The sequence below is a fragment of the Musa acuminata genome, chromosome BXJ1-7, assembly GCF_036884655.1.
Source record: "Musa acuminata AAA Group cultivar baxijiao chromosome BXJ1-7, Cavendish_Baxijiao_AAA, whole genome shotgun sequence".
NCBI lineage: Eukaryota > Viridiplantae > Streptophyta > Magnoliopsida > Zingiberales > Musaceae > Musa > Musa acuminata.
This window is the reverse complement of record NC_088333.1, coordinates 36,636,892-36,658,585: the sequence shown is the minus strand read 5'-3', so window position 1 is coordinate 36,658,585 and position 21,694 is coordinate 36,636,892. Positions and strand designations below refer to the sequence as shown.

Here is a 21,694-nt window from a genome sequence, read left to right as displayed (position 1 = left end):
CTCAAATCTAGTACAACTGGTCATTGGGAGTGGCAGTCGACCTTACGAGGGCTATTGAGTATCGATAAAGGATCACTCACTCTCGACGTCATAATAGGAATATCCCATGTGTTCTTGCTCAGACAAATCCCTGGCTATGGTCATTCAGGTTGAGAGAGAAAGAGTTCTCTGGGAGAATCCAATTAGAGTGAGACTCAAGTAGAAACCGTATGGGTCTGGCAGCACAATGCTCGATATACGGTCTCTAGGATATTAGATAGATGAGGGACTATAGGTACATGATAACTGAGGACAAATAGGTCTAATGGATTGGATTCCCCTGTATCGTTTGGGGACTACGGCGTAGTAGCCTAGTACGTTCGTAGTTAATGAGTCAAGTGAATTATTATAGAGATAATAATATAATAATTCACTAAGTTAGAAGGAGTTCTGACAGGTATGACTCATGGTCAGCTCGATATTGGGCCTAGAGGGTCACACACATTTGGTAAGCATTGCGATGAGTAGAGGTTCGGATATAAGATATCCGCTAGAGCCCTTGTCTTATTAGATATCTAATAAGCCCCTAAATTTTTGGATCCCATGGACGAGATCTAATAAGAGCCCATGAGAGATTATTGGATAGAGATCCACTAATCTTAAAGGCTTGGGTAATTGGATGCAGATCGAATACCCACTAAGGGAGGATCCATTAGGTTTTAATAGGGGGCCTCTATAAATAGGAGGGATTCAGAGCCTCATAGGTTAAAGCCTTTGCTTGCCTCTCCTATTCTCCTCCCCCTCTCTACCTTAGAGCAGGCCTAGAGTTTTGAGGAACATTGTCGCAGCCCTGCTGTGTGGATCATCGCTAGAGAGGAGGACGCTTGAACTCCTTCAACCTCTCCTAAAGATCTACAAGGAAACAGAGATATACGATCTCCCTAGGTAACACAATCTACTCTATATGCAGTTTTAAGTTTCGTAGATTTTGCATATCAATCTTTGCACGACGACGAACATCTCTTTGGAAATAGGAGATTTTATTTTTCTTGTTCTTCCGCTATGCATGTGATGTCACCCCTAAGATTTCCCAATAGATTTGATATTTATTTGTAAAATTTTTCATTTCATTTGAGCTTCTAGAGAGATAAGTAATATTACTATCTCCAATCGAGCAACTGGTGCAAATACTTCATGCTCAATCCTATATTGTTGTTTATATACCTTTGCAACCAATCGGACCATGTATTTCTCCACCTCTCCTTTTGTATTTCGTTTTTTTTTAAGATCCACTTAACATCGATAGCTTGGTAGTCTTCTGGAAGTGTAGTAAGCTCCTATGTATTATTTTTGTTAATGGCACGAATCTCCTCATTCATAACTTGTCGCCATTTTTCTTCTCTATAAGCTTCTTTGAAGGTTAATGAATGCAAAATGATAAAATAAAGATAGTTCATCATTGTTAGTATCAATTATTCGAGTCACATCATATAGCTCCTAAATTGGTCTTATCCTTTTTATAATCAGACTTCTTGAATCATGTGACCTAGCTGATCTAGGTGATGATTCTGGTAAAGCCACTTCAGTGCTTGTTTGTATTATATCATCTTCTTCTGAAGTTATAGCTTTCTTATACTTTTCTAGTTTTAAATATGTTGTTCTTGATATCTGATGTAGGCATCTACAAATACTCTTGATATCTGATATAGGCATCTACAAAACCCAACCTCACCATCCCTACACTCTATTTAGCATAGCAGCTTCAAGAGCCTTTCTTAAGTTGGCAAGACTGAAAAGAGTGAAAATTGCAAATAGCTAATATAATTTTGTAACACATACCAGCAACTTGCAAATTGCTTTGAACTACTGTTAAGCAAAGATTTATGTTTTCCATAGATAATAATAGCTTGAGCTTCCCAGTACAATACACGTTCATTTACAAAGGCTTTCAAATATTTCAGACTAAAGGAACCATAGACGGAGCAAGCATAGTACAATACACGTTCATTTACAAAGGCTTACATATATTTCAGAATAAAGGATTCATAGAAGAAGCAAGCATCGTCATACAATCAAAGTGGAACAGGATGTACAAGTAACAAAGAGATATATTCCTTTGTCTTCGTAGAGGAGTTGGTGTATCCATCGATGTACTTATATATATTTTCCGCCATTCGTGAAAAATTAACAATCCTTTGAAGTAAAGCAACGGGGAATGCAGTTTGATTGAGGCACTCTTCATTTATATCCTTCCATGCATCATCAACTAGAACTTGGAGCTTCTTACATGCCACATGCACATCTGTTCCATATTCTTTCATGTAGCATTGGACTGTGGAGGCAACATGTTCCCTAGTTTGTTCCAACTGTAAATTTCATGAAAAAAGAGGATTAATGATCTACAAATTGAATTCTAACGGATCCTTTCAGGATTTACATGTTCATTATATTAAAACAAATTGATAGACTATTATCAATAATAAGGTGTAGATGAAAGGAATTTGGGAATCTACAGATGTGGAAGCTTACGAATGGGAGTTTTTTTTGTTTGTACTAGATTTCTTAATATAAAATCATTTAAGGAGTTCAGCAAAACTTTGATAATGCAATTGAGTGACACAAGAAATGCTTTTGAGGAGATAAATAGAAGGAATATTGAAGACAACTTTGGAGATTACCTATTAAACCTCAATTATGGTCCATCTCATCTAATTGGAGAATGTATGTTATTTTTTTTTTCTTTTTTTTGTGTTATCATATTTCTACTACGATAGAAATCAGTGCAAAATTTACTATAAAAAATGTTTATATTATATAAAACATAGGAGATTATATTATGACCATACCTCATGTGAAGTAATGTCATTCATGATACGACCAATTATTGCAGAAGCTTGGACAATCTTTGGGAAACTAGTAATCCACTTAAATACCTCCTCAGTTGCTATTTCTCCCATTCCAACGAAAGAGGCACATTCGAGCATAGGACATGCTGAACTTATGAGGGAAACATGTAGATGTTCTTCCAAAGTTGGTACGTAATGTTGATCTCTCCATTTGGATTCCTCAAAATAAACTTCAGATAAAACTTTCATCTGTACCCAAGTAAAACAAAACCATTCCTTAATGTTTGTAATGCATGAGTAGCGTCTACAAGTGGGACAATCTAAGTTCAATACTGTGAAATGCTTATTCTTTGTATTGGCCGATTCATTTATTGTTTATGTAATGCTAATTAATAAAAATGAAAATAAGAAGAACCTTATAATCTCATCACTCACCGCTTCCTTTAGATAGGTTATGCGATATTTCTCACCGGAAGCCAATAAATCTTCAAACTCTTCAAAGGTGTGGATTAGCTTTAGATAACAATCCTTCATGTACTCTGGTAATTGATGAACAACCTTCGCATCCCACCTGCATATGTATTAGTTTCACCATCTTTAGAAAAATAGAACATAAACATACATGTTGTTATTTTGCTATACACAATGACTAAAACTATTATGCGATCTTTTATTTTCTTATGTGATATTATCAGTGGCACCTTTTGTTATCATCTATTGAGCCATGATAGTAAAAGGTAATCTGTCCATCGATATAAGATTTACGAACCTTTGAATTGCCTCAGTTAGTCGGTGACTCTCCTCCAATGTGCTATAGACATCATATATGTCGTCCAGAATTGAAATAAGGGCAGTCACCTTGGTCGTTATCACTCGTGCACGAGAATAATAGGGTTGAAAGTATACTCCCAAGATCCAGAAATAGCATTCCACCAATCTATCTCGAGCAAAACTGAGATTTTTTGAGGAGACTAAATCATTCCACCACCTTCAAGTCGTTCACAAATCAAAATGGCATTACATATCAATTAAAATTTTGATGGGAGGAGGAACCAAGCTCAGCAATTAGCCTTCACTTTACATTTGCAACATGATTGTATCTTTCATTCTTTATAAAAATCCAGAAGAAATATAGCTCCAAGGAATTCAGAAGTGAGGAGGAGCTTACTTGGTGATGTTCTCAAGCTCCTCGCGATGAAGAGATTGCAACAAATTGAAGTCCAACTTTGCAAGCTCCAGGATGGCATCATCTCGTGTGGCATCCTCTTGGTATATAGATATGTATTCTCTTGCCAAGAGCCTTCTAATTCTCCTACAGAGAGGTGTCTCGAGGTCAAGAGACACTTGCGTTGTTAATGGTGGTTTAAGATCAGCTAATGCAGACACTAGGCTATTCCTCGTAAAAGAGATGGCTTCATCAAGAATGATCTCCCCATGAGTCCCAAGATAGGCTGCGTTGTACAAGCTCAACAGTCCTTTCACATCACTCCCCAAGGTAGACATGAAACTCCCTCCCTCATCTTTGAACTTGTTAAAGACAACTACAGAAATACATAAGATTTTCTGTTTTGAGAAAAAAACAAACAGTCATATTATCAAAATTAATTTACCGTTTTAAGTGATTACGTGATAATCAATACAATGACTTTTGTGTGTGATTTTTATGTCTATTTTACCGAAGAAAATATTTTTGGTACTGCCAACGTCTATGAGTGAATTAAAAAAAAGATGATTAAAGAAGATCGTATTGTTTTGGAATTAATATATATATATATATGTATTTATATATATATGTATTTATATATATATATATACATACATATATATATGTATATACTTATATATATATATATATATACATATATGTATATACTTATATATATATATATATACATATATGTATATATATGTATATATTTACACACACAGATATATATATATATATATATATATATATATATATAGAGAGAGAGAGAGAGAGAGAGAGAGCGAGAGAGAGAGAGAACAAAGTACATCTTTTTAATATAGTTGTTATAGGAGATCAAAACGTTTTGAGAAGTGTGAGGTCATTCATGTACAGAGAAGAAATTATGCAGCAAAATGACCAGCTAATATTGTTAGAAGCCATCGGATTGATTGTTCAGTGACTTCTTTTTTGATGGGCTGATTAAGTTGTCTTCTTAAAACAAAAATCCTCCTTCATTTCTAAAATACAAATTAAATTACTTTTGAAAACATAATTATAGATAAAACATACAAATACATCTACTCCAATGAAACGTAAGAGCATATTACCAGGGGTCACATGATACCCTTGTTGTCTCAGCAGGCGAAACCGGAGAGCAGTATCGTAGAGACCATGATCGTTAAAATCGGCATCATGGACTCGGTTTAATGCTTCACTTATTTCTTTCTCGAAGTGATAACTCAATCCAAGAAGCTGGATTGAATCGACCAAGTCCATAGTTTGCAAGATGTCGGTAGTGTCCTTGAACATGCTTCTTACCTGCTCCATCAGTTCTGCAGCTCTCTCTTGCATCCTTGCATCGCACTCCTGCATCCTCCAAGCATAGCAATTAATTGTTCAACCAACAAAACCGAAAGAAAGTAGCAAGCGCACATTTTTCATTTTAATGAAACATTAACACCATTCGTTCTCGGAGAGTTTCTTGCCTAAAACTTAGAACATATGTGAGATATATGTGTATATACATGCCTGTGTACTGGGGGAGGACTCGGCCTGTAAGATAAAGTAATCACCCCAAACGGTGGGAGGTAGCTTACAGACTTGCGAATCACCACTTCATCACCTGGAACGTGTGGCTGCGAAATTACGTTCTCCATTCTGATCTGGATGCAAGTGATGAGAGGATGGCGAGAGCCTGCAACCTTGTGTAGCAATTTATAGTCTTAAATCTGGTTTGGTTTCGTAAGTAACACGTTTTATGAGAAAGAAGATAACGAATGGGCCGTCAGGGACTGTACGCTCCTTTTTGCTTGCCTTATGTTGTAGCTTATCCATAATATGAGAAAGAAGATAACATGTTTTAGCTTATCCATCTTTAATTGGCGTCCACCAGAATATCTTAAAATTGGTATGATTAGATTTGCATCCAATAATATAGGGGAAAGACGAGATATAATTAGTTTTGCATCCATCAGCCTTGCTCTCACTCTCGTAATAGAAACTATAAATCATGTATATAATCGTATATTAACTTAATTTTTATTATAAACTCTAAACAGTGTCAAACTCATCATATCAGAAAAAGTCTACTCACTCTCAAACTATAAATAATATTATATATACTATAGTTTAACTTTCAACATTTTTTGCATGTGTGTATCAATCGAACTCTCTTTTAATTTAAAGTGTTAAATTTCTTTCAAAATCTACCTACATATTCTTGTAGGAGTGATCCACTCATACACTCATGCGTTGGTTCATTTTGGGATGCTGCATCTTCATTCAATCATCAAAACTCCAATTTGATTAGTTACCAAATCATCTCTGCAAGGTAACTCCAATTTGATCAGAGTGAACATAAATTGGATGCTTGAACTTATATTATATATGAATTGACTCAGATTCGTAACATGAGTAGGTTATATGCTATTCGAACGCATACTAGACTAAATTCTTAGATTTTTGAATTCACATAATCCGAATTGGAAACATTCTTTTAATATGAATTTCATCCATTAAAATTATAGTTTTATTACCGAACAATTATGGTTTCATCCATTAAAATTATCGTTTTACCTTTATAAACTCTTTTAATTTCAGTCAACATCCTTAACAGCTTTGCCCTTTAAAAATCAGATATTTTCACTACATATTTTGAAAAATTATATTTTTTGCCTTTTGAATCAAATATTTTTTACTTAGATAATCAAATCATAGTAAACTTACAAATATAATTTATCATATTAATTTAGAAATGTAACTAAAACATGGGCCAATTATATCATGTGCCTTATATAGGGATGAAATAAGAAAACAATATAATAATTTCATAGGACTATAATATATTGTTCTTGAAAGTCGAGTTAAACAAAACTGGTCTTAGAAAACATTGTTTGTTAATATATGAAAACATTTTTGTCACGTCTCACTCCTTTCCTTTCCCATTCCAACTCTCTCTCAAGGTGATTAATTCTACAAGCGGCACCATGATTAGTACTTTAGGTTCCAAAATACAAAAAACTTTCTTTGTAAAATTGCTAATAGATTTTTTATAATTTCACACCCCAAAATATAAAGGACTCTTCTTTATAATAACTAGGAACACATGTTATCTACTGTTACATGAACACATGCTTTCACACACAGATATACACATGAATATGCGTATGTACACATGCATACACATAGCCGTAAACACATAGCAAAAGTATTATCTAAGATATTCTATAGTCAGACATATATTTTGGCCATAGAATCGTAATATGATTAAATCGGAATATGATTAAGATATTATCCATTCTACTTTAATACCATTTTAGAAAACATAACAAGTACTAATATAAAATTTAATATACCACACATCTCATTGAATTTAAATCTCATATATAGAGATTTGGTTTTCTTTACTACAAAGAGAAAGGATGTACAATGGCATCTAATATTCTGTATTACCGAGCAAAACAATTATTTTAATTTCTCATAATTAATTTTTTCTATGATTGCATTAGTTGGATCATGTAGATCTACATGTTAATTGAAAGTGATTCATTGTACGATTGTCCTTTGGATTGGTTCGACAACGTGTTGGGATTGTCAAGGAAGATAGTAGCCAATTTTATCCTGATTTCTTTTATCTCTAATGACAATGCATGTATAATTACATCAGTGTAATCTCCTTTCTCTAACTATCACATCAATCTAATTTCTATAGAAGAAAATAAAAAATATTATAAGCCTTCCCATCATCCACATTGCTTGTATGATTCAATTAATCTATATCCCCATCAGCTGGATCAGCTCTACATAGCTGAGTGTGATTCATTGGACGTTGTTGTCCAACATTTGTACTAGGTTTCTTAATATAGTATCGAGTTCAGCAAACCTTTGATAATGCAATTGAGTGACACATGAAATGCTTTTGAGGTGATAAATAGAAGGAATATTGAAGACAACCTTTAGAGATTATCTATTAATTTTCATTTATGTTTCATCTCATATAATGGATGAAGGTATGCTATTTTTCTTATGCTATCGTATTTCTACTATAAGAGAAATCAATGCAAAATTTACTTGAAAAATATTTATATGATATAAAATACAAGAGATTATATTATGACCCTAATGGATATAAAGAGAAATAATTTTTTGTATATGAACCAATGCTAACATGCCATAACACACAACGGAATTAAATAGAATCACAATCAAATATAATACCAAGATTTACGTGGTAAACCCCTCCAATGTGAAGGGTAAAAATCACGAGAAAAACTAGAGATAATCCACTATAAGAATAATGAGTATACAAATATCAATCTCTTGTCCAAAACCCTAGCAACAATCACAAAAGAATAATTGGGATATAAGGATCACGTCACTGTGCATAATATCTAAATTCTCCCCAAGTAATCACAGCATGAATCTACTATAGATATGATCTAATATGAGATGAAAATACTACTAGATGATTGAGAATGGTCTCTCTACATTATACTTATTTTCTTCCCTTTCTTTCTCTTATTTTTCTCCTTTTTGAATCAAGTTGGTGCAACAATTTCGTTATTGCTACTATAGATATGATAAGAAGTACCTATGTCAATCACTTACTCATGATCTTGACACACACAAGAAAAAATATCATCTAAATGAGACAAAATCAAATAATCACCACCCTGCATTGTAGTTGTAGTATTATCATTTGACTCTGTAGACTCTACTTATTTTCCTTTTTTCTTGCTCTTCTTAGGTTGCTTATATTGATTCTTGTAATGTCTTTTTTCACTACAGTTATAGCAAACAATATCTTTTCTTAATCTTGACTTTCTTCTACCTATGCGTGAACTGCTTCTATACTTTAACCTTCCTTTATTCTCTAAGATAAGTGCACATGAATCATTCTGAGATGTTGATGAATTCTTTCTTCTCAACTTCTCATTTAATAAACTGTTTATTACTTGACTCATAATGACAACACCATCTGGTGCAGAATTACTAAGGGAAACCACTAGTGTCTCTCAACTTTTTGGCAATAAACTGAGAAGTAACAATGCTTGTAACTCATCATCAAGAGACATTTTCATAGAGGATAACTAGTTAGTGATACTCTATATTTCATTCAAATGCTCAGCAATAAAAGCACCCTCTCTATATTTTAGGTTCACAAGTTTTCTGATAAAAAAAGCTTTGTTGCGAGCTATTTTTCTTTCATAGAAGCTTTCTAACTTTTTTCAAAGAGAATATGCATAACTTTCAGTAGAAACATGGTGAAAGACACTATCATCAAGCCACTATCGAATAAACTCAATTATTTTTCGATTTAACATCTTCCACTCATCATCTGTCATAGTTGTAGGTTTTACAGTATCCTCTTGCAAAGGTTCATACAAATCGATGCAATATAAGAGATATTCTATTCTTAGCTTCTATATCATCCAATTGTTTCCATTCAAGCTAATCATGCGAGAAACATTACTAGCCTCCATATTCAAATACAAAATTAAATCACCAAAACCCTGCTCTAATATCAATTGATGGGATATAAAGAGAAATAAACTTTTGTATATGAACAAATACTAGCAGGCCATAACACGTAGCGGAATACTAAGATTTACGTGGAAAACCTCTCCAATGTGAAGGGTAAAAACCCTAAGATAAATTAGAGATAATCTACTATAAGAATAATGAGTATACAAATTTCAATCTCCTACCTAAAATCCTAGCAACAATCACAAGAGAATAACTGAGATACAAGGATCACGTCACTGTGCACAATATCTAAATTCTCCCTAAGTAATCATAGCAAGAATCTATTGTAGATCTGATCTAACATGAGATGATAACATTATTAGATGATTGAGAACAGTCTCTCTACGTTATCCTTATTTTTTTTTATTTCTTTCTCTTATTTTTCTCCTCGTTTTTGAATCAAGTTACTATAGCTATTTTCATCCTTGTTGCTCCTTTTTTCTGTCTTAAAAACGTAGCCATCGTACCCTCTTAATATAAATATAGGGTTTAGAGAAAATGAAAGTGGATTGTGGGCTGTTAAAGCTTACTGTAGGCTGAATCTAGTGAGCTGTCAGCTCAACACATACCTTATGTGAAGTAATGTCATTCATGAGATGATCAATTATTGCAGCAGCTTGGACAATCTTTGGGAAACTAGTAATCCACTCAAATGCCTCCTTAGTTGCTATTTCTCCCATTCTAACTAAAGAAACACATTCGAGTATAGGATATGCTGAACTTATAAGGGAAATAGGTAGATGTTCTTCGAAAGTTGACACGCAATGTTGAACACTATTTAGATTCCTCAAAATAAGCTTCAGATAAATGTTTCATGAGTACCCAAGTAAAACAAAATTATTTCTTAATGATTGTAATTTATGAGTAGTGTCTATGAGTAGGATAATCTAAGTTTGACAATCTAAGTTCAATACTATGGCATCTGAAAAGTGAAAATAATAAGAATAAGAAGAATATTAAAATAATAAAAATAGGTTATGTAATATTTCTCACTAGACGTCAATAAATCTTCAAACTCTTGATTAGATTTAGATAATAATCCTTCGTATACTCTAATAATTGATGAACAACCTTCGGCGTCCCACCTGCATGCATATGTATTAGTTTCACCATCTTTAGAAAAACATAATATAAACATAGATGTTATTATTTTGCTATACACGATGAGTAAAACTATTTTGTGATATTTTATTTTCTTATGTGATATTATAAGTGGCACCTTTTTTTATCATATGATGAGCCATGATAGCAAAAGGTAATCTATCCATCGATATGAAATTTGTAAACCTTTGAATTGCTTGAGCCAGTTGTTAACTCTCCTCCGCTATAAATATCATATATGTCGTCTAGAATTGAAATAAAGGCAATCACCTTGGTCATTATCACTCGTGCACGAGAATAGTAAAGTTCAAAGAATACTCCCAGGATCCAGAAGTAGCATTCCACCGTTCTATCTCGAGCAAAATTGAGATTTTTTGAGGGAGCTAAATCATTCCACCACCTTCAAGTCATTCACAAATCAAAGTATACTCCCATGGCAACAGCATGTTCACTTTGTGGAGGCTATGCTCCTCCTTGTCATCTATCAATCGTCTGTCAATTTTCTGTAATTAAAAAAGGCTGCATTACATACATGGCCCCCGTTGCAATGGCAACAGCCTGGCCTAGTTTGCAATCTATAGGGTTAAATTATTTGAGGTGGTATTCCTCGTGATGCTCCATTAATAATGCTTTAACTTCCTATAAACAAGTATATCTCTCATGCTCTATAACTCAATTGTGATTTAGCAATGGGATCAATTGGATCTTGATAATATATATATATATATATATATATATATATATATATATATATATATATATATACTCAAATCCAATTTGAATATTCAAATAATAATTAGTTAGACGTAAATATTTAAAGATAAGATTATGTGTACTGATTCGTAAGGGTCTTTGGGTACATTCCTTTTTAATTTAAAATATGAGATCTGGAAGATCAGTATACATAATCAAATTCAAATAAATTAAAAATAGATATGTATTCATCTTATGTGCTTAAATTATATTTAAAATATTTAAATAAAAAGAAAACATGTTGGAATTCAACCTATTATAGGAAAATTGTACTTAAAACATCGTGAATTTTATTTGACTCAAATTCAAATAAATACATGTTTCCATCAACCGAAGATGAGTTGTTTTCGACGTCAGGTCTTTGTTAAAGAGTCTGTTTTTGTGTTTGACGCCTTTCCGCGAACATGTGGCTGTGCTTATCTCTTCTCGGTGGTGGATGATCAGCTCCGGGAGTTCATCACGGTGGGTGACTTGTAACTGCAGCCTCAAATCAAATGAGACTTATATTTGGACTTAATGTCAGCTACAGCTACAGTTTTGTTTTTGTTTTTCGAAAAAGGGAATGCATTAGCACTTAAGAAGGAGTGTTCCAAAATAAAGATGATTGTGAGCAGAAGTGTCAAGTTGTGTGGGGATGAAGCTGAACTCGACAACCTTCAGCCTCATACAAAGAGTAGCATTATTAAAGACAGCAGAATCAGATCATATCCATATCTTGCTTAAGCTCTCCTGCTCTGTAAAATATTGGGTTTCAAGTTGCGATTTCTTCCGTTATTACAGTATTGTGTGCTTTAATTGCAACATAGTCAACTGCTCTGACCGATCTGTTGGCAGGTGACTATCAAGTTAAGAGTATTCCAGATATTAAAAATATATATATTATTATTAAAAAATTCTAGAAATAAAAGATTATTTTTGACAAAAACTTATTTCGAAAATCTATCCAATTATGCTTAAATGAATAATTTCTTTCTCGAAGTGACAACTCAATCCGAGAAGCTGGATAGAATCGACCAAGTCCATAGTTTGCAAGATGTCGGTAGTGTCCTTGAACATGCTTCTTACCTGCTCCATCAGTTCTGCAGCTCTCTCTTGCATCCTTGCATCGCACTCCTGCATCCTCCATAGCATAGCAATTAATTGTTCAACCAACAAAACCGAAAGAAAGTAGCATGCGCACATTTTTCATGTTAATGAAACATTAACACCATTCGTTCTCGGAGAGTTTCTTGCCTAAAACTTAGAACATATGTGAGATATATGTGTATATACATGCCTGTGTACTGGGCGAGGACTGGGCCTGTAAGATAAAGTAATCACCCCAAACGGTGGGATGGTAGCTTACAGCCTTGCGAATCACCACTTCATCACCTGGAACGTGTGGCTGCGAAATTACGTTCTCCATTCTGATCTGGATGCAAGTGATGAGAGGATGGCGAGAGCCTGCAGCCTCGTGTAGCAATTTATAGAGTCTTGAATCTGGTTTGGTTTCGTAAGTGTCACGTTTTATGAGAAAGAAGATAACGAATGGGCCATCAGGGACTGTACGCTCCTTTTTTATCGGCTTATGTTTTAGCTTATCCATCATCTTTAATTGACGTCCTATGATTAGTTTTGCTTCTAATAATATAGGAAAAAGACGAGATATAATTAGTTTTGCATCCATCACCCTTGCTCTCACTCTCGTAATAGAAACTATAAATCATGTATATAATCGTATATTAACTTAAGTTTTATTATAAACTCTAAACAGTGTCAAACTCATCATATCAGCAGTCTACTCACTCTCAAACTATAAATAATATTATCTAAACTTTAGTTTAACTTTCAACATTTTTTCCATGTGTGTATTAATCGAACTCTTTTTTACTTTAAAGGATTAATTTTTTTCAAAACCTATCTACATATTCTTGTAGGAGCGATCCACTCATATGAGTTGGTTCTTTTTGGGATGCTTCATCTTTATTCAATCATGAAACCTCCAATTTGATTAGTTCAGCGAAATAATTCTCGTTTTATTCGCATCAATCACCAAGTAAGTTTCTCTTCGTGCCTCGTGACATCTCAAGATGGCTTCCCTCTCGCAAAGATGCTGTCGCAACACCTACTCAAGATGGCTTCCCTCTCACAAAGATGCTGTCGCAACACCTACTCAAGATGGCTTCCCTCTCACAAAGATGCTGCCGCAACACCTACTGCCATGTTCAATGTCAGGATTTTGTCGCCTGACATAGTTATTTATAATATTTAATTACAATCACATTGCGCCATATGCAAGGATATATAAAATAATTAATTAAAAATAACATGGCATAACATAATGAAAAATTAAAACACAAAAGGATTCATGCTAGAGAAGGTGTTTGGGACCAATTTTGAGCATAAGACTGAGTGAGGAATTCCAAATCCTGTCAAAGTAGATATTAAGATCATTTTGATTTGTTGCTAAGATTAAGATATAACCAAGGAATCTATAGATTTTGGTGTTCGGAGTAATCAAGTTTCAGTAATAGAATTCTCAAATATTTTTCCCACATGTGGATGTGTGTGGTTGGTTGCACGGCATAGAACTAAAGCAGCAATGACTCATTTCAAAGAAGGCGCACGAGCGATCGTCTCTTTGACGTAAATATGTTATTAACATACAAAAAAAAAAGTTCACATGAGATTTTTAGATGAAAGGATTTGGAAGTTGATTGCCCACATGTCGATGCTCTCACTTGCTTGGCGAGGCCGACATGGGATAAACTTAAATCTATGAATTATTCGAACCTATAATGATATATTTATGCCATCATTACGAAACCCAAGGATGTATGACCTAAGCAATGTAGATTCAATAGGGTTTTTTTTCTTTCACCATTTGCAAACGGGATTTGATTTCATGGTCGTACTATTAATGATTATCAGCTAATTTATTGTGTACATACCATTCATCGAACGTTTTGGAGATTATCTAAATCTGGGTGTACGTATTGTTAGATCATCTAAATCTGCTGCATATATACTATTCATTGAACATTTTGTTATCAGATCCTCAAGTGGTATAACATGATAAAGCAGTCTCCACACACGCTCGGATGAAAGCCTCAAGACTTGCGAACCACAACCTCATCACCTGGAGCAAGTGACAGCAACTCCATAGTCTCCACTTTTTATGTGGAAAAAAACTAAATCTGGCAGATGGCAAGAGCATGTCCCCTTGTGTTGGAATTTATAAGGAATTCCAACACGAGGGACTATGGATTTCCCATGGCAACAGCATGTTCACTTTGTCGAGGCTATGTTCCTCCTTGTCATCCATCAATCGTTTGTCAAAGGGAATGCATTAGCACTTAAGAAAGAGTGTTGCGGCTGCTAGGCAAGGCTGTCGCATCAGCCTTCCCAAAATAAAGATGATTGTGAGCAGAAGTGTTAAGTTGTGTGGGGGGATGAAGATGAACTCGACAACCTTCAGCCTCATACAAAGAGTAGCATTATTAAAGACTGCAGAATCCATATCTTGCTTAAGCCCTCCTGCGCTGTAAAAAATATAGGGTTTCAAGTTGCTATTCCTTCCGCTATTACAGTATTGTGTGCTTTAATTGCAGCACAGTCAACTGCTCTGACCGATCTGTTGGTAGGTGACTATCAACTTAAGAGTATTCCAGATATTAAACATATATATATATATATATATATATATATATATATATATATAATTAAAAAATTCTAGAAATAAAAAGATTCTTTTTGACAAAAGTTAAAAAAGAAAAACTTCTTTCCAAAATCTATCCAATTATGCTTAAATGAATAGGCAAAAACAACATGTTGGCGGATTTTCTTAATATATATTAGAAGAAAATTATTGGAATTCATATCTATGATGGGATCTCCAAATATTAAAGACTGCTTATGGAATGTTCCGAACCCCACGGACATGATGGGACGTCTCGTGCCACAATCTATTTCATGGAGAGCTTTTCCATCAGTCGGCCGATGAGTCTGTCCTCGTGTTTCAAGCCTTCCGGCGAACATGTGGCTGTGCTTATTCCCTTCTCTGTGGTGGATGATCAGCTCCACGACTTGGAAGTTATCTGGAACTACAGCCTGACATGAGACACATGTTATATTTGGACCTAGAAAAAGGAAACGCATTAGCACCCAAGAGAAAAGAGATTACAGTTGGTGGAATTAAACTAGAATCATCAAGAGATTCATTTCATTAAAATTAAGATTCACATTCATTATATCAAGAAGAAAAAATAGATTAAATGTCTAAAAATGAATAAGTTAAATTGATTATTAGTTTTTGAAATGATTTCTTAAAATAGAATGATTCATCTTGAATATAATTAATGTAATGTATATTTGAGGACTATATAAACCTCATAGGGTCATGAAAGATATAGAGTTTCTGAAATTATAAAAAAATTTCTTAATAGAAATATAGAAGATTGAAGCTTGTCATACTCTTCCTCTGTTTGATAACTCTATCCCTTCTTCTTATCAAGATCAACATTTGGTATCAGAGTATATGTTAAACTATGACCTCTTCCTCAAGAACCATCTAACTAACTCCAGATCCTAGATTGACAAAAAAAAATTATGACATATAGTGCATCCAAATGAAGGTTCTTCTAGGCTCCCAAGATGTATGGGAGTTTGTAGAAGATGGATTTGCTAAACCAAGTCCAGCATAAGAAGGAGCAATGAATGCAGAAAGAAGAAAACAATTCAAAGAAAGAAGGAAGAAGGAGAAAAAAGCTTTGCTCACGATTTACCAAGGGTTTGATGATACAATGTTCGAGATCATCGCTCCAACAAATACTTCAAAGGAGACTTAGGAAATGTTTCAAAAAGCATTCGGTAGTGTTTATAAGGTAAAGAAATTTTATTTACAAGTTTTACGAGCCGAGTTTAAAAAATTATAGCAAGGTACTTCTGAAACTATTTCTGATTACTTCTCAAAGTGAAACTATTTATAATCTTAACAATCAATGTGATAAGGCAAATTTTGTTGAGGAAGAAAAGAATGAAAATCAAGTTTTGCTAATGAGATATGATAATTTGAATGATAATGAGTCTTTAACATGGTATCTAGATACAAGAGCCTTAAATCATATGTGTGGCATCAAAGAGCTATTTTCAGAAATGAATACAAGTTATTCCGAGAATATTACATTTGGTGATTTGTCTCAAAGACCAATAAGAGGCAAAAGTAAAATTCTCCTTGAACTTAATAATGACAAAGAATTATATATTTCATATGTATATTATATTCCTGATATGAAAAATAATATTCTAAGCTTGGGACAATTATTTGAAAAAGGTTATAATATTGAGATGAAAGATATGGCTCTCTCAATTAGTGACAAGAATAAAACATTGATATCACATGTGAAAATGGCAAAGAATAGAATGTTTCCTTTGCATTTTAGTATTTTTGATCAATCAAATTGTTTTAAAACTGATATTGAGGATATTTCTACACTTTGGCATCTTATTTTAGCTCACTTAAATTTTAAGGTTTTGAAACTTCTAGAGAAGTATAATATGGTAACATGAATGCCAAAAATTAATCGCCCATCAAAATTATGTAAAATATATGTCATGGGTAAGCAAGAAAGAAAGCATTTCAAAGTCAGAAGAACAAAAAGAGCATAGAATCGATTTGATCTGGTGCACTCAGATGTTTGTGACCCTATCAATCTAGTATCACTTAGAGGAAGCAGGTATTTTCTTACCTTTACTAATGATTATAGTAGCAAAACTTGGGTTTACATGTTAAACGAAAAGAAAGAAGTTTTAAACAAATTCAAAGAATTTAAGGATTTGGTTGAAAGACAAAGTTATTATTAGATTAAATATTTAAGAATAGATAGGGTTGGTGAATATATATCAAATGAATTTGAAAGTTTTTATAGAAATAATGTAATTTTACAATAATTCACCATGTCATACACATCTCAATAGAATGGTGTCTCAGAAAGAAAAAATAGGACTATCATTAATATGGTATGATGCATGTTAAAGGAAAGAAAAATTCCTAAAGAATTTTGGGGAGATGTTGTTGCTTGTATAGTTTATTTGCTTAACAGGTTTCCGACGAAACAAATTAGTAATGTTACACCAGAAGAAGCATGGAGCTTATAAAAACAAAGAGTTAATCATTTGAGAATTTTTGGAAGTATTGTATTTACTAAAATACTAGAAGAAAAGAGAACAAAATTAGAAGATAAAAGTCAAAAATATATTTTGTTAGGTTATCCAGAGAATTTCAGTTGTTACAAACTCTACGATCCTATCACTTGGGATACTGTAGCACTCCCAGATGTGGCTGAACAATTCCTCAATCACAACATAGTCAAAATCATGTAATGACTTTGAAACTTGAAGGGCTCGCCCGGTCCTCTCATTCAACGAGGAAATACTGGTCTCTAAGAAAACATTATGTTGTTCTAGTGGTCGATCGTCTATTAGTGCCAAGTTTCCAAATGCAGCATTTTAGGAATACCAATCTTAGATATTTGCTCATACATTAGATATTAGCACCATACGTATCACTGATTTTATTTTTATTCCAAGTACCAATTTGAATTAACTTTGAACTAAAGTAATACTCAGAATAAGTGTTAATATTAAGAAATGCAGGCTTCAAGTAAAAGGTATATCAAACAACGACCCTTATGATTAAAGGGGGAAGGGTGGTACGAGGTTTTTGGTTAGAGATGCTAGTCACTATATTATAGTTGATGATTTGACTCTATCTAAAACCTTGTACAATAACGAAGAACCTCATTAGCGTATCTTAAAATTTCGAGAAGTGATTGAAACCACCTCTATAGGTGCTCCGAAAAACCAAGCACATTATATAGTTTTGTAATGAAAACCCACACTTGATGACTTATCTCACTGATTGTAAAATTTTGCATATATTCTACGAAGAACATTCTAACATATTTTGTCTATGTCAATTTTGTTAGGCTTACGGTTCATTGGTTTAACTCATAGTGGGCTTTAATAGCTTACAGCCCACTTTAGCCTCAACTCTCTCTTCTCTTTTAATCTAAATCTGGATCTAAAAAGGAGTTAGGGGTGGCTGTGAAAAGGGTCGAAAAACTATAACAACGTGATTTAAAAAAAGAGAAGGAAAAGGTAGAAAAACAAGATAAAAAGGAAAGAGAAGAAAATAAGGACAACATAGAGACTGTTCTCATCATAGGTTCGATCAAATTTATAGTGGATTTTTACTGTGATCACTTGGGAAGATTTTGGATATTGTGCACAATGACATAACTCTTATCTCAGTTATTCTTCGTATGATTATTGCTTGAGTTTTAGGCAAGAGATTATGAGATTTATATATTCATTATTCTTATAGTGAATTTTCTCTAGCTTGTTCCGTGATTTTTACCCTTCATGTTAAATGGGTTTTTCACGTAAATCTTGGTGTCTTATTTGATTATGATTTTTATTTAATTCCATTGTGTATTATGCCTTGTTTGTATTTGTTTGTATAAAAAGTTTCATCGTTTTATCCCATCAAAATTTTCCTCTTGTGCCTAATTTGATGACATAATCTTGATATTTTGATTCATACTAATGCGAATGATTTAAAGATTATTTTTTTCCTTTCCTTTTATAGAAAAAGCTTTTACTTGCATTTATTAGGACTCGATCAAGTAGTGAGAGAAAACAAGAAGTTACTTACACAGAGAAAACGTATTCTTCAGAAAACCTGCAATAAGTTTCACATATCCGCACATAAGCACACACCTATATACATAATTTTGAAGATACGGTAGTGGGATACATGTCCCGTTTGGTTCACATGCAACATCCTTTAAACACACTGTAATACTTAAACAGTAGAAGGGATAGGAATACGAGGAGTTGCTAACAGCTTCAGCTCAGTTTTCCTTGTTACAGTAACTCCGTAGGTCTCGCTCATGTCCAACTCCTCTGGTTTCTTGCCATCCGGCAGTTTCCAGTCGAAGTAGAGGAGGAGCTGCGCCAAGGATAGGTGTACGGTGGCGAGCCCAAACTCCGTTCCAGGGCATTTCCGTCTTCCAGCACCGAACGGCAAGTACTCGAGGTTACCTCCTTTGAAATCAACGGATTTGCCTTCGAACCTCTCCGGCATGAAGCTCTCGGCCTCTTCCCAGTACTCTGGATCTCTGTTGATTGCCCATGAATTGACCAAGACTGGAGTGCCGGCTTCTATCTCGTAGCCGAGCACCTCACACGTCTTCCTACACATTCTTAGTATCAGGCTGATAGGTGGGTGAAGCCTTAGTGTCTCCTTAACGATCGACTTGAGGTAGTTCAGCTCCACGATGTCGGTCTCTTGTATCCTGTTCTTTCCCTTCAGCTCTTCCATCACCTCCTTCTGTGCTTTCTACATTATCTTGGGGTTCCTCATCAGCTCCGACATGGCCCATTCGATCACTACAGATGAGTTCTCGGTCCCTCCGAGTAACATGTCCTATAGATAGAATTATGGAATCGAAAGAGTTAGATGACGGAACACTGGTTTCATGTACATTGTGGACACTAACGACTATCACAGGAAGTAGCACTCACAAGGATCACAGCCTTTATTCCGTCCATGGTCATCGGAACTTCTAGTTCGGATTCGTCTTTAAGCCTTAGTAGCGCATCGACTATGTCCTCCTCCACTTCGGCTACTTGTCGGACTTTGTTCATCTTGGCCTTAACCTCATGCTCCTTAACTATGTCATCAAAGATCTTATCAAGCCTCCGGCGTATCCTCTGCAACTTGAACTTGGCACCTGACAGGACGTGGATGAGCTTCAGCAACGGAAACATGTCGACGGCATAGAGCCGTCCAAACACGTCGTTGGCCTCCCTGGTGACCAAAATGAACGTCTCCTGGTGCTTGCTTCGTGCGCCAATCGCCGCCCTTGATATGATGGCGTTGGACATTCTGAGGAGCTTCTCTCTCAAGCTGATCGGTTGTGTTGCCATGGAGATTTCTCGGATAAAGTTAAGGGTCTCTTCCTCCCTGATGGAGGCGGAAGACCGGATGCGCTTGGTTCCGAGCAGCTCCATGAAGCAGATGTAGCGCAGTTGCTTCCAGTAGGGGCCGTAGGAGGAGAAGATAACGTCGGAGCAACCGTAGAAGACGATATCTCCTACGACGAGCTCCGGCCGCGCGGCGAAGTTGGGGTCTTGGTTCTTCAAGATCTCTTGAGCGGTTTCCCGGGAGGAGGCCACCGCGAAGTCTACCCGGCCAATTCTGACAAGCATGAGAGGCCCGTAGGTGAGAGAGAGGCGGCGGAATGCGCGGAAGGGGATTTGGCCGGCCAAGTGGTGCATGCATCCGATGATGGGCAACCTCCACGGACCAGGGGGAGGTCGCGGATATTGGGCTTCGGACTTGCTGAATACTTTCTTGATGAAGATGATCAAGAAGAGCATGGTGGCTACCACAATGGGGACGGAAGCCAAGAGAAGATGCTCCATGGAAATGACGCAAAAAACTTGGCTATTCGCTAGTACGTTGGCCATCGGCCGAAGCTCTAATATATAGATGCACGCTTATGTTTGGCAGGAAACCCTCCACGTGCGGCACGTGCAAGTGCTGAATAAGACAGTAAGGTCAATTAATCCACCTGTAGTTTGTCTCTCCACTACATGTTGATAAGGGTTGGGAACCAAATGGATAAGGTTTTATTATTTTTATTTTTATTTTCTCAGAGTTGAAGAGTTTTAAACAAGATAGGAGTTCTTGTGATAGCTGAAGTAAAAGTATAGATTAACCTCTCTTTAGACGGATAGTAAATTTATTTAAAAAACAACTCTAATAGGAGATATAGCTGAAGTTAAAGTATAGATTAATGTCTCTTTAGAGAGACAGTGAATTTATTTGAAAAACAACTCTAACAGAAGAGATGAGATAGATCCAAGAGAGTAGTCGGAAGATATACATAATTTTAGAGATTATAAATTACTAGGCTTAATATTTTTTTGTTTTTCCTCTATCTAAAAATTGGGAATTAATCATACATGGTTAGAACAAGATCAATAGGTAAGTTTCATTATCATATTGCAAATCATGCTTGTCTATCTTGGACATCTAGAATTCTTGGTTCTTTCTTTTTCGAACAAATAAAGAAAGGAAAAGGAAGATGTATCTACTGGATATATATATATATATATATATATATATATATATATATATATATATATATATATATATATATATATATATATATAATTATTTTGCCTTCATGCTCTCTGTAATTATTTTGCCTCATTCACGGATTGGACCCAGCTCACATGTTATGTCACTAACAAA

At 34.8% G+C, this 21,694-nt stretch overlaps 3 protein-coding genes across 3 annotated transcripts; all 3 read right to left on the bottom strand.

The window, feature by feature from the left end:
• Nucleotides 1-1,974: 1,974 nt before the first annotated feature.
• On the bottom strand, nucleotides 1,975-12,796 carry LOC135679722 (alpha-humulene synthase-like). The gene is made up of 7 exons (XM_065193704.1): nucleotides 12,687-12,796; nucleotides 5,083-5,386; nucleotides 3,994-4,388; nucleotides 3,595-3,813; nucleotides 3,261-3,396; nucleotides 2,826-3,074; nucleotides 1,975-2,345 (listed from the first exon to the last, which is right to left on the bottom strand). Exons 1-7 carry the CDS (start codon nucleotides 12,794-12,796, stop codon nucleotides 2,052-2,054), a joined length of 1,707 nt encoding a protein of 568 aa, XP_065049776.1. The 3' UTR covers nucleotides 1,975-2,051.
• Nucleotides 12,797-19,170: 6,374 nt separating this feature from the next.
• On the bottom strand, nucleotides 19,171-20,871 carry LOC103992319 (premnaspirodiene oxygenase-like). The gene is made up of 2 exons (XM_065193991.1): nucleotides 19,957-20,871; nucleotides 19,171-19,858 (listed from the first exon to the last, which is right to left on the bottom strand). The coding sequence occupies exons 1-2, from the start codon at nucleotides 20,857-20,859 to the stop codon at nucleotides 19,772-19,774; spliced, it is 990 nt and encodes a 329-aa protein (XP_065050063.1). The 5' UTR covers nucleotides 20,860-20,871; the 3' UTR covers nucleotides 19,171-19,771.
• LOC135679721 (cytochrome P450 CYP71D312-like) lies at nucleotides 19,235-19,753 on the bottom strand. Its single transcript, XM_065193703.1, has one exon. It carries the CDS (start codon nucleotides 19,751-19,753, stop codon nucleotides 19,235-19,237), a length of 519 nt encoding a protein of 172 aa, XP_065049775.1.
• Nucleotides 20,872-21,694: the final 823 nt, after the last annotated feature.